The sequence below is a fragment of the Raphanus sativus genome, chromosome 9, assembly GCF_000801105.2.
Source record: "Raphanus sativus cultivar WK10039 chromosome 9, ASM80110v3, whole genome shotgun sequence".
Classification (NCBI taxonomy): Eukaryota; Viridiplantae; Streptophyta; class Magnoliopsida; order Brassicales; family Brassicaceae; genus Raphanus; species Raphanus sativus.
In genome coordinates, this window is record NC_079519.1 from 35,259,452 (window position 1) to 35,274,172 (window position 14,721).

General features: G+C 32.1%; 1 protein-coding gene across 1 annotated transcript; it reads left to right on the forward strand.

The window, feature by feature from the left end:
* Positions 1 to 11,399: 11,399 nt before the first annotated feature.
* LOC108827083 (protein DETOXIFICATION 48) lies at positions 11,400 to 13,653 on the forward strand. The gene is made up of 2 exons (XM_018600431.2): positions 11,400 to 11,681; positions 11,993 to 13,653. The coding sequence occupies exons 1-2, from the start codon at positions 11,523 to 11,525 to the stop codon at positions 13,427 to 13,429; spliced, it is 1,596 nt and encodes a 531-aa protein (XP_018455933.1). The 5' UTR covers positions 11,400 to 11,522; the 3' UTR covers positions 13,430 to 13,653.
* The last annotated feature ends 1,068 nt before the right edge of the window (positions 13,654 to 14,721 follow it).

Genomic DNA, 14,721 nt, shown 5'->3' on the forward strand with positions numbered 1-14,721 from the left:
GTGTATTATATAGTTGATGGATTCAATAATAAAAATGGTTTCACATTGGAAACTTTATTTTTAGATTTTTATGAAAATACGAAAACAAGATTTGTCTGGGCAAACAAAATCACATTTTGTTTGTTGTTGAAAAGTCTTTATTATTTTTATATAAACGCATTTTTTGATAACTATTTTCCATATCTCTTGTAGCGAAATACAGTGTTTTTCTTGTAGTGAAATACAGTGTGAAAGGGTCTAGATCAGTCAATGAACAACACATATATTCCTTATATATTTTTTAAAAATGAGAAATATTTTCGAAGTTGTAATCTTGATTACTATGTTAACCTATTAACACTATGTCTTTTCTCAGAGCCCATATTTTAATGTCGCTAAGTTATTAAATATATTACAATATTGATGACCACTCATTACTATAATGTTTTCATTTATTAATTGCTATCATTTACAAAATATTAAACCAGTTTCGTTGTATACTTGCTAGCAAATAATTGGTTTTGTAAATTTCTTTATTAATCACATGTGATTTACAAGTATTCCTCATTTCTTTTTGACAAGTAATTTAGTAACTCAATATTTTATAGAATTATGTATTAATTAATAAATATATTTTCGGAATTTTGGTTACTGACTATATAAGTTAATATTTTATGTATATCATCATTAATGTATACCAATTATTACTCATTTATATTTTATATTAGGGTATTTAATTTATGGTTTCGCCTAACTTAGTAATTTATAATTTAACAAATGAATAACTTAATATACGCTGAATATTTCAGTTACACATTAAAATATTTTAATATATGATTTTACTTTGGCTAAGGTGTGAATCTTGGCCTAGTAGTTACATTAATCTATTATATTTTAAATTTATTGTAGCTTACGATAATCTAAAGTGTCAAAGTATTTGAATTCCCTAAAATTAAGATTGCAAATAATTTAAATCAAATATGATCGATCAATATAGAATGGTTTATCTCTTATCACCTAACAAAACAATGTTTTTATTAAAAGGCTTGACGTGGTTGCTGCACTAGAAGAACTCTTTGCAGAAGTTACTTTGAACTACGAATGATTTTTTTTTTTTGATAAAATGAAACTACGGATGATGGTAGACGTAAATTATATTTTCGTGTAAATTAAATATGGTTTGATAGAGTTATTCACTGGAAGTATTTTACTATCGATTAAAAATTGGTTTTAAGACTATAGGGTGTTAAAAAGAAAATATTTTAGTGTCATATGAAAATTTCAAAACTAGAAAGCCAGTTAGAAAAGAAAAATTTCAGAACTATTATTTGTAACTTTGTGGTCTCATCACACCGAAAGGTGATGTGAGTCGTTGTAAAGAAATGTCTAGTTAGATATAATATAAATGCATAAGATGAGTTTATGCACGCGGCTATCTCCCAACATTCCTAAGCTTATATAAATCTCTTTTTTTTTATATTTACAAAGAAAATAATTTTGTTATTTATCGCCAATGACAGAGAACCAGAGAACGTCAATTCAACAGTTCATGGAACCACAATGACTCAGGCCAACTAGGCAACAACTCAACATATCAGTGTTCTGCGGAATTTGATATTGGATATCTTATCAAAGATCCACTGGCTAACGAGTTTGACTACTGAAATAGAGCGTGTCCTTGCTACGACACAAAAAAACCCCTTCTTGGAGATGACACCGATTTTGAGACAACAAGAAGGCAACTCTTTCTCACCGTCACTCTACAATTTAGGGAGCCGATCAGGCAACAAACCACCAGATTGCCGTTCGTCAACACAATGGATTAGCAATATATATCTGTTTTTCTGCAGATAAATTACAACTTCTCTTTTACTGCGTTCTCCTAATGGTATGAATCTTGCGATAGCCGTCCAATGCGTAACTTGTAACCATGTGTGCAGCTATAAAGTCACTAATGGCTCATTTTCATAAACAATTCGTTTTGTTCATACATATAAGAATAAGTTTAGTATTTTCACTGATATAAGCTTAGGGAAACAAAATTTCAAACATGCTCCACAGATCTTATATCGAGAATCATATAAAGTAACTATGAGAGATTTTTAGAATCTAGTCGAATCCAGATTATGATTCCACCAAGTAAACATATAATTAACCGGTCACAAGCACAACCATTAGAATCTCTATATGGTACAATAACATAATAGTTAATTAATTCTTCTTTTTCGTTTTCTGAGGAAGATGTTGTCTTTTTGTTAATTAATTAAATGGTGTTGCTATTAACGTGCTATATTATAGCAATAGAGCTCGTCGGCTCGTCCTATGTTCCTATCCCAACTATAATATATAATGATATCTAGAACTAAACATGTGAAAGCTATGCGACCCATCATGACATTATTTAGAATTATCTATGCGCAAAGGACCTAAAATAACGGACTACGGTCCAATTTATAAAACAACACCGAAGATTATGTTTTTATTTGCTTTGTTCAAAAAAAAAAACACGGACATTATGTTTTTTTTTCTTTTAACCTCAAAAATCCGACCAAACCACTTCTTAGATCTTGAAACGTTCGGAATATATAGATAATTTTGCCACGTAAAGTCTCTAGTGGCCAAACATAACAGAAACTCAAACTCTGAGGCTTTTACCAGATGAATCTGTCAACCACTTGTTCGAAAATTGGATATACCGTTTCGATTGTCTTGTAGCATAGTTAGGTTTAATAGACATGGGAATTATATAGCATCCACAACAAGGGTTTAAATCTTTCTTGTTTAAGTCTCCACTAATAATATGAAATCAGTTCGTTTGGATCTTTACCTTACACGAAGATATTGACATTGGACTATCTCTGTGGTTTGCTACAAGATGACACACGATTTTCTATATTTTACATAGAAGCTCCATAATTTAAAAAAAAAAACTGATGCACTAGTTGTAAAAATGTTATTTTCTTGTAGCGTAAATTTAACATATATTCAAAAAAAAAAAAGAAGATATTGACATTGTTCTTTCTTTTAATATCATTTAGATCACCTTGCGATCTATAAATCTTAAATAACGAAAGAGAAAATATCGTATCAATGGGACCAGAAAGATAGAAAATGAGAGAAGCATGTCTTCTTGTGTTATGTTTTCTGCTCGCCACTTGAATGTTTTTGCAGACAAGAAGAGAGTGTATTTTGTTCACATCGATTTTGTTGCTCACTACTCAACGAAAATGGCAGTGTTTTTTGCCTGGCAACACGAGACAGGCAGCACTTCCCAAACCTTTTACTATAATGCCCCTTGTCCCTTTCCCTAATTGGAACTTCTCTGCCATACTAGATAGAAAAAGGATCTTTCATATTTCCAAAAGCATTGATACCATTACACAACGAGCGTAGAATCTTGAGTTTTTTTTTTTCGTTTCTTTGAATAATGGATTAATGGTTCATCTATATTCTTATAAACTTTCGAAGAATTCCAAGAAAAGGTGGGTTTGTATCAAACTACCTTTACTCTAGACGCTAGGATATGTGATTTATTAAAACCGTGATTAATATCAAGGAATAAATACGTAAAACATGTGAAAACACCATATGTTATTTCTGGATATATATATTTTGTCTGACGGGTAGCTCCTGCATGAGTCGAAATGTCTGTTTCCTGCTGAAATATATAGAGTTAGATTTCCTCCACTAGAGGATAAGGAATTTACTGTAAGAAAGCTTCCAGATCTGTTTCTATATGCGTTACTTTTGCTATTCAGGAGTAATTTCCACATATAGAAAGAGTTATTTCGAGCTGAGAAGAGGATATAAAGGGGGTTCTTCCTTAAAACAAGCTTTGATGCCTAAGCCATACATCAATAATCGACTAAGTATATTAACTCCAAAATGAGTATGAGTTACATGAGGAGTCCCGTCTGAGGATCGAGACTCTTATCTGTTGCAGGATTACAGTTAGAATTCTCTTCTGGCCGCCCATTAGAAATATCATATATGTTTGGAACCACATTATGTTTAAGTCGGGCGATCAGACCGGTTCCGGCGAGTTAATAAGAATTGAAGACTAATTGGTGTTTGATAATTATATATTAGTTTTTGAATTTTTTCTGTGTATACATATAAATATCATATTTGTAGAGAGGGTACATCAAAACTTGTTAGCTCATATAAATTGTAGAATTCGAATTCAATCTTAGAACATCTCTAACTTCACTATATTTGCAAATTATAAAGTAAAATTGGAGATATTCTTATACAATTCTATACGGGGCGAAACTAGACTATTCATTTAATGGGTGCATTTTTACTAAAATATTTAATTAAGCTACATGTGTATATCGAACTTGAATTAATACGGATGCAAAGTTAGATTTTTGCCATCTAATACAACAAAGATTAGATAATTTTATATAGAAAGATATAAATATCAAGTTTACAAAAAAAAAAGATATAAATATCAATATTATTGTGGGTGCACGTACCTCCATAGCTATGAACCTGTCTTCGTCCCTGATTCTATATCGATTCTTTTAGTTTTTCAATGAAGGACAAAATTGTATTATCATAGTTATTTTTTGTGGTTTTCCTTGTTTTTACAAACAGTCTCTACTTTTTCAGCAATTTCACTATTTTGATCATTTTATAGCTTAGTTTTATCAAACTATTATATATCCAACCAATACAGCTAAAATAAACTCGTCAAACAAAAACATTATTTTACCAAAAATCTGATTAATTAACCGATTACAGGAAATCTGTTTGGCTTGCCGCACATATAATAGACATCCAGGTGGCCATCTTAGACGACTTTCGAACATGGGGTATTTTTGTGGGTTAGTTTCTGTATGGAAAAGGAAAATCAATCACTTCCATAGGAGTCACCCTTCTCCTTATTATAGAGGATAATTGTAATGACCCTCTTCCGGGGTGTTTTATTTAAAAAAAAAGAGTCCGCAAAAGAGATTTCTTTGTAAGGAAGTGAAAATTATTCCAAGTGTTGGAAATTTTGTTTCGTTATGAATGGAATAAGAACTGCATTTTTCCTAAGTATCAAAAGCCATTGTACTATTTAAGCATCAATAATGAATAAGGATAAACTGACCATAGAACGATCAAAGTTTAAGGATGTGGTCGAGGACCGCAGAGGCCACTAAGGAAAGTTCGGACGTTCGGGAATGCAGGTTCCAAGTAAGGCAGATTCGAATATTCGTCCTTGGCGGGATGTCCCGAGGAAGGTCGGGTCTGTGGGAGTTGTTTAAGGAAGGAATTGTAGAGAATCAATAATGCCTTTATGGGCAAGGTTTGGCCAAGCCAAATAAGGAAACACCATTAAATTTCCGGCTTGGTGAGAAAGTACAAGGATTGTATAAAAAGGGACCTCCAGCTCTCATTCTAGACACAACTCAAAAAGCAAGTCTTAGAGAGGGGCCATAGCAAGAACACAGTCTTAGAGAGAGTTTAGGAGAGGAGGATCTAGCAAGGAGGATCTCAGGACTCTTCGCCGGAAAACGTAACTAAGTTCAGAGTCTTCGATCTTTTAAGATCAATCCATATGAGAATGTGATTTGTGGCAGTTCAATGAGAATTATTTTGTGTGGCTTGATGCAGTAGAATCGACTTTATACTTAGATATAATTCGTTTATGGAAAGTTCGTTCATCGTGTTCATAGGAAAAATTATGACTGAATTGTATATGGAAAGTTTGTTCATCGTGTTCATAGGAAAAGTATGATAGCAATGGTTTATGGAAAGTTCGTTCATCGTGTTCATAGGAAAAGTATGATAGCAATGGTTTATGGAATGTTCGTTCTTAAGTTCTTTAGGATTGCATGTTTAATTTGATGAATGATAATCGAGTTATGTTAGGATGTTTATGTGAGAAATGTACGTTTGATCTTGAGAACCTAGGTAAAGAAATTTTCATGTGTTTAAGGGAAGAATAAACAAATTGAGTTAAGTAAGAAAACTGGTTAAGGGAATGTTATGGACCTCCGGGTCGCAGGTTTGGCTATGGGCCGTAATGGACTGACGGGTCACAGGTTGGCTACGGCCATAGAAACGGCTGGGGCCACAGGTACGGCTACGGCTAAGGCCACATGTTGGCTACGAGCGCATGTTTATGGGCCTTCGGATCGAAAGATTAGGAAATGCTAAAGTTAATGAGAAATGTTAGAATTAATTAAGTCAAGGAATTTTATAACCGGATGTTAGGATGTTAGTCTTGATTGAGTATTTGATTGTTGGACTGTAGTGGGCGGTATTGAGTGTCCTCACTGAGTACTTGTGTATGTTTATGCCTCTTTTTGTGATGCAGGTGATCAGTAGTTGGTTGGACCGGAGCATGGGACGATAAAGACATCAAGGGAAGTTTTCACAACTACGGATTGTATTTTACGGGCTTGTGGAAGTCAAGCTTTCAGAAATTGTAACAGTGTATCCATTCCTGCCAGGTTGGTGCCTTAGCATTCATTGCTTTTCAAACGTACCAAATTATCTATGGATAAGATATCTTTCCATTTTTAGATCTTCAATTCTATTTTTCCGTCAGCAAAATAAATCATGTTAGTTATATATTGGATACTAAGACCACCCACAATGGAGGTGTTGAATCTCTTTTAATAAATATACTAGAATCTAATCCGTCTTTAGTTATATATCTTTTGTTTTACATTTTAAAAAAATTAATTTTTATATTTGTGTTTTTAGTTATATTTAGATTTTTATTTGCATAATATTTTTCTTAAATGATCACTAAGAGATTTTAATAATTATATTAAAATATTTGGAACACACATATATCAATAGATCATGTTCATGTTTTAATAGTATTGATGTTAAAGTTTTGGAACAAATCTATATGACATCGACGGTGTCGTAAACTTTTAACAATTGAAATTTGTTTTATGTAGGCCTATTTCGCCACATGGCATAATTGGATTGACAAAAATTAGTGGACATATTTTTTAATTTTTTATTTTCACCTAATATTTCAAACTTATTTATTATATAATAGAATTCATTTCTAAAACACAAAAATTATATCAAATTCATAACTTTTGTAATCTATACATGGAGACTAATTCAATTCATTTGGATACAGAAAAAATGTTATTTCTTATTATAATCAACTATTTAATTGTTCTAATAATACTAATTTAGTATTATTTTATTAAAATAAGATAGGTATATAAATAAAATAAAATTATTAAAATTATGTTATTTTAGATTTTAAATTAGTTGCAATCAAATGATTAATATGTAATTATTATACTGTAAAACATAAATATATAAATTAATAATAGTAGAGTAGAGTGTTGAATTTTTTAAAACAAATTAACCAACTGTAAAGGTCAAAAATTAAAATATATATTGAATAAAAAATATAATGTAAAATGTTAAAAAGAAAAAATGAAGGTATGGAAAATAAAATGAGTGTCGAAACCACTTTACATAGTCTAACAAAATATTTGGAGGAAACGTGTAACTGGTATATCCATGCATGAATCGCTGCCGATCATTACAATTGATTGGTATTAATTTTTTGTTGATTTTGAAAATTAAAAAAAGTCGGCGTTTTAACACGGATAGTATCTTAGTTCTAGATTTATATTACAGTTGCATCAAACATGTTTGAGTAGTATTAAATCTTATCTTGTTTGACTAACAAAACCTAAGTCAAACCGTAAGTATATAGGGAAGCATTATCTCTCGGAAAGTATATGGAGTTATGGAGTAATCTTAACTCTTAAGTGATTTATCTGTTTGTCATAATTACATCTAATCCTCAAAAGAAAGGATTAAATAGAACCGACTTATGTTTCTTTATGTTTTGGCGGTATTTAAAAATAATAATAAACTAATCAAATTTTTTTTTTATCTCATATCTTTTTTTTTCTTGAAGAAGTTTTTTTTACCTGGTTGAGATTGAATTCAGAGTCGCAAACCCACGGATGAACTTCTTGTCCAGGGCATTCAAATGAATCATAAAGCATAGACCTATATCTGCATTAGGTGAACAAGACAATGTTACTTAATTTCAGATAACAAGAGGATCGAATTTGAAATGTGTCATATAGTTCTACTGCCACTTGACCACAAAGCCCGTTCCTTTATCCTATATTTTTCTCTCTATACTTATAGTTTTGCCAAAGTGGGCTTTGATTTCGATCTTAGCAAATAGCAAATCAGAACTCAAACATCTTGTAAAAGAAGTTTTTTTTTTGTTTGTTTTCTACTTAAGTGCTGTTCGTTTGGTTGTCGCATGTCCGGCGTCTGCGTCTGCGGCAATGATTTTCGCAGCGAGCTTGTTCGTTTCATTGACGGCGATACGTGCGTCTGCGTCTGCATCAAAACGCCAGCACCTACGTCAGACGCCATAAAAACCTGCGATCGCAACGTAAATCTTGCATCTATTTAAGCTAATTACAATTTTGGCCCTAACATAATTCAATATTTACAAGAAAACCTAACTCTAATTGCCGCAGACGCAGCCTCTCTTCTCTCGTCCCCATTAACGCAGCTTCTCATCTCTCGATCTCCAACACCTCTCCAGTTCTCTCTCGATCTCGGACATCTCAATCTCTCTCTTCGATCTACCCATCTCCGAGCTCATCCCATCTCGAAGCTCTCTTCTTCATGGCATCTCATCTCTTCTACACAAAACTTCACATTAGTTTGGGTTCGATTCTGATATTACTTATAACGTTCATATAATTAAGCTCTTCATGTGTGTCTACGGCCTTGTCATGCAGTCGGACGCATAAATTTTAAGAAGTTTGAAACATTTCATATTACTTTTTGTGCATATGGTATGACAAGTCGTCTCAACATGTTATCCATTTCTTACTGACCTAATTTAAGCACATTTAATTTTGAAATTCTATTTTAACAAATAAATGAAAAGATAAATATTTTTTTAGTAAAATGTATATTAAATTGATAGTTTTAGATATTAGTATATGGTCGAGAAAAAACAGATCTTTAATCTCTTATATAATATTAAAAATTATTAAATAAATATTTTGGTCCATCTAACATATATTATACATTTTATTAAACTAATCATAAAATTAATTTATAGTGCGCAATCAATTTTTCTTAAATAAAAACTATGAAATTACCTAATATATATATATATATATATATATATATATATATATATGAAAATTAATTATTTAATAATTTTGTATCTTTCATCATTTAACTTAATTTTATATTATTAAAATAAATCAAATAACTAAATTAATAATACAATCAAAAGTTTAGATTTTCGTATATGTTATATTTTGATTTTTTTAAAACAACTATAAATTGTTAAAACTGTTAAAAGTTTCACATTAAAATTTTATGATCAATGGATTGAAAATTTTATTATAAAGAGATACACATGATTATAAAAACTTATAAGTAAAAATCTCATTTAATAAATATTCATAATATAAATATATATATATATATATATTAAACTATATGCCATAACAAAATATATAAGTATGTTAATTTCAAAATTACATTGAACAAGAATTGAGAACTTAATATTTTAATTTCAAAATTTTAGTGAACTTTCAAGAATGATTATAAATTTTATAACTATTAAAAGTTCCACATTGAAAATTTTGTTAACAATAATTTAATTTTTGTTAAAATAAATAAATGTTCACAAAACCCACATGGTTAGAAAGTCTCACTTAAGAGATATTAGCTAACAAAAGAAAATAGTCATACTAAAATACACTGTATAATGATACTAATATTATTTAAATTTAATTATATACCATACAAAATAGATAGAAGTACTCCATCCGTTCTTAAAAGATAGTTGTTCTGGAAAGAAAATTGTTTCTAAAAACTGGTTATTTTATGTTTTCTATGAAAAATTGCAAACTTTAAAAAAATTAATTGGTTTTACTCTCTCCGTTTCTAAAAGATAGTCTTTCTAGTGTTTTCACACATATTAAGAAAACGCATTAAATCACTATAATAAACTTATTATTTTCCAAGATTTTCAATTTTCAACAACTTTTGGCCAATAGTAATCCAATAAAACCAATTAATTTTCTTAAAATTTGCAATTTTTCATAGAAAACATAAAACAACCATGTTTTAAAAACAATTTTTTTCCAGAATAACTATCTTTTAGGAATAGAGGGAATATAAATTATTATTGGCCAAAAGTTGTTGAAAATTGAAAATCACGGAAAACAATAAGTTTATTATAGTGATTTAATGTGTTTTTTTAATATATGTGAAAACACTAGAAATACTATTTTTTAAGAGCGGAGGGAGTAATTGTTTAGATTTACTTAGGATGAAATAATTGTAAATATACAAGAGTGATTACTTTTGACTTATGTGTTTGTGTATACGTAATAGTTAATGTGTTACAGAATAAATAATACTACATAAAAATAATTTACGTGTGCAATGTTTATTCCGCGCAAAGCTCTGATCATAAACTATTAGACATTATTATGTATTACAAGCTGGAATGTATATAGGTCTAGGAATATGAGTCTTAACCCGCAGACCCTGCCCCGTTTAACCCGTTGTGAGGCGAATGCGAATCGAACAATCTGAAAAAATAAATTGCAAGTGTTGTGTGGGTTATGAGTATTTAATGCTGAGCGGAGGTGGATTGGTAGATTTTGAATTAGGAGTATCTTTCAACCCGCAATTTTTTTAAAAAAAATGTTTTCAAAGTTTTTTTTATAAAAGTCACATTTTTCAAAAGTACAAGAACTTTTAAAAAATAATAATTGAAAATTTTTAAAATAGTAAATTTTTATTATAAATATATTATTTTATGATTTTTAGAAAATTTCAATTAAATAATTATTGTTTTAAAGAAAATTTTATCGCCGATTACCCGCAAAATTAAGTGAAGCGGAAGAGAATATAAATTTATTTGTTTGCAGGTCGTGTAGTTCGGATTTTTGACAAAAAAAAAAGAACTAAAACCTGCAGGTTAGCGGATCAAACGCCCCTCGACCTAATCCTAAATGTATATAAGAAGTATAATGTAAAATAAATAGAGAGAATCTTTTTTTTATGTGAAATCAGTCATGCTCCCGAAGTGATATATTGTTGGTAATGTTTTCGCTGGATAAATTAATTCATCATCATTAAGTGGTTAAAAACTTACAAGACATTCTAAGATTGAAGGATTATAGTTTTATTTTTCTAGATTGATTTATATAGTCCATTATCCTATACAATTGTTTCTGTCCCTATTGTCCTTTTCCAGTCGACACACGATTTTTAAGTCAAAGGAAACAAAAAAATCCCACTAAGATTAGAAAGAAAATGATTTTATGTTAAAAAGAATTCAAAACTGTTGTAGAGCCACACGTCGAGATGACATCAATCTTTGCAACTATAAATAGAGAGTTTTATCCTCCAAAAGGCCCAACCAATACCACATTAAAAATATAGTTCCTCTCTGTTTCGTTTGTCATTTGCATAAATCATTTTGCCTCCAAAAGCCAAATTCTGGGCTCTGTCTCTTTATCTCTACTTCGCTCAAAACCATTTTACTCGCCTCAATAACCATGTGTAATTTAACACCATCTTCTTCCTCGTCCTTACTATCTTCTAAAGACAAAACCCATTTATCAAAACTCGAAACCTGTGATGCTGACCATCCCCATTATTCCGATTTCACCGATGACGGTTCCCTAGACATTAATAGATGGCCAACTTTTCTCGAGGTATACTACTCTTATCATTAAAAGATAAAAAGTATATTTTCAATAAAAAAAAAAAGTATACTACTCTTTTTTTTTGACTAAAATATACTACTCTTTTTTCCCTCAAAACTCCATTCATCGTTTGGATTTTTTTGGTTTTTTCTGGTCAAAGGTTTTTATCCGACTAGAAAAAAATTAATCATTAACTATGTTGTTAAAAAAATTAAATCATTACCTAAAAATATAAAAGTTTGGTTTGATTAAAAATATCTACAGACGTGGACGGTTCTTGTTCTTGACTTGCTTTTTTGTCTTTGATAATTTGGCGGCAGGGCATAGAGGAAGTGAAAGCGATCGGAAGAATCTCTGGGCCGACGGCAATGACCGGGCTTCTTATGTACTCAAGAGCAATGATATCCATGTTGTTCCTTGGCTACCTCGGCGAACTGGAGTTAGCTGGGGGATCTCTCTCCATCGGCTTTGCCAATATCACCGGCTACTCCGTCATCTCCGGCTTGTCCATGGGGATGGAGCCAATCTGCGGCCAAGCTTACGGTGCTAAGCAAATGAAGCTTTTAGGACTAACCCTTCAAAGAACCGTCCTCCTCCTCCTCTCATGTTCGGTTCCCATCTCCTTCTCTTGGCTCAATATGAGGCGAATCCTCTTGTGGTGCGGCCAAGACGAAGAGATCTCCGCCGTTGCACAAAATTTCCTTCTATTCGCCATCCCTGACCTCTTCCTCCTCTCTCTGCTTCATCCTCTTCGTGTTTACCTCCGAACACAAAACATCACATTGCCTGTGACTTACTCCACGGCCGTCTCCGTCCTCCTTCACGTTCCGTTGAACTTTCTTTTTGTGGTGAAGCTCGAGATGGGAGTCGCGGGAGTCGCTATTGCTATGGTCTTAACCAATCTCAACCTCGTAGTCCTCTTATCTTCTTTTGTGTATTTCACAAGCGTGCATAGTGATACATGGGTCCCACTTACTATGGACTCTCTTAAAGGTTGGTCGTCTTTGCTCTCGCTTGCAATACCCACTTGTGTATCCGTTTGTCTGGAATGGTGGTGGTACGAGTTCATGATCATTTTGTGTGGACTTTTGGCTAACCCAAGAGCCACCGTTGCTTCCATGGGAATCTTGATCCAAACAACAGCTCTAGTCTACGTCTTTCCATCCTCTCTCAGCCTCGGTGTGTCCACAAGAATCAGCAATGAGCTTGGGGCTAAACGCCCGGCGAAAGCTCGTGTGTCCATGATCATTTCCCTGCTCTGCGCGACCGCCTTAGGCCTAATGGCAATGGTGTTCACCTTGCTTGTTAGGCACCGATGGGGACGCTTGTTCACCACGGATGTAGAGATTCTTGAGCTGACTTCAATTGCATTGCCCATCGTGGGTTTATGTGAACTCGGGAACTGTCCTCAAACGACCGGTTGTGGTGTTTTGAGAGGCTGTGCAAGGCCAACACTGGGTGCCAACATAAACTTGGGTTCGTTTTACTTTGTGGGCATGCCGGTGGCTATTCTTTTAGGCTTCATTTTCAAACTAGGGTTTCCAGGTCTGTGGTTCGGCTTGCTTGCGGCTCAAGCGACATGTGCTTCTCTCATGTTGTTTGCACTCTTGAGAACAGATTGGGCAGTCCAAGCAGAGAGAGCTGAAGAACTGACGTCGAAAACACATGGAGAAACTCCTCCTCTCCTCCCAATCTCCAGGGCTAAGAGCCGGTCTGCACCAGATACAGAAGATATGATGAGAACCATGTTGGTTTAGAATGATATCTATTCAATGTTGACGTACAAAGATTCTTGTCAAACATCATTTTTGGAGTTTATATTACTCCTTAATTTTTACTTATTTTAACATAAGAACCACTTTGTTTTGTGGGCTTTATTGGTGTTTATGTTATCTATGGTTGTGTGGATGTAATAGTTTCTAGATTGACTTTACCAGTTTGTACTATATTTGTTTCCTTCTGTAATAACTCATTTGGATTAGCTTTGTCTTCGTTTTGTAGTAGAAGATGATATTTAATTGCCTTTAATTAGCTTTATCTTCGTACTTTAAGCTAAGAATATAAGAAGAAAAATTAAACTCCGCTATGTTCAACTTCAAAACTACGCCATTACAATCTTGGGGAAGACATTACTAAGAGCATTTTTTATCCGTAAGAAACTGTGATAATTTCTCCAAAGATAAAAATAAAAAATATTTTAATTAGATAATTATGTAAGTTTATACCACTAATTATTTCAAACGAGAAACCGATGAAATTTTTTCCCTTTTTCTTCCTTTTATTATTTTTATTTAAACTTAGTTAAACTTTTCCTTTTTCTCTTACTTTTTGTTATTTTTATTTAGTTTTAATTATGAAATATCTTGCAAGAACTTTATTTTTAGTTGGAGAAGCTCTAACATATATTGGTCACAGTAAAAACTGAACAAAATACAATCAGAATAAGAATAACTTCCAATAAAGTATAAAGTCTAGAATATTTTCCAAAAAGATTAGTTTTCTGCCAATTGTATTTATTCTTGTATTGTGGAAACTTTGCTGATTTAACAATCAATTCTTTTCTTAAGGACAGGCAATATGCATCTTTATTTTTAAAACTCTTTTGTTGTTCCATGTTCCATGTTCCATAAAAGGAAATATATTCACAACCAAAAATGGAAAAAAAATCCCTTTAAACTCTATCATATTCTTTGTCCCAGAGCCATCGAGATTCGATATGCTTAAAATTTCAATTGCGTTCACATTTATTTGATTTTGTTTGCTTCCTGTAATCAGAGAGAAGCATCTTTTTCCTCCTTGACACAAAACTATCCGCTCTTTTTGTTGGGACCAGAACATGAATTTATACGAACTACACAGGCTCGCAACAATGTGGCCGAAGAATAAAACACTAATATGACAAGTAACTAAAATAAAACTGAGTGGAATTAATAATGCGGCTACGTGTCGACCCTATGAATTATCTTTGATGTTTCTTTTCGGCATATACTTCAAAGAAATAAAATGAAGTTAGCCTCAATTGAGTTCCATTGGCTTGCTAAAAGATTCA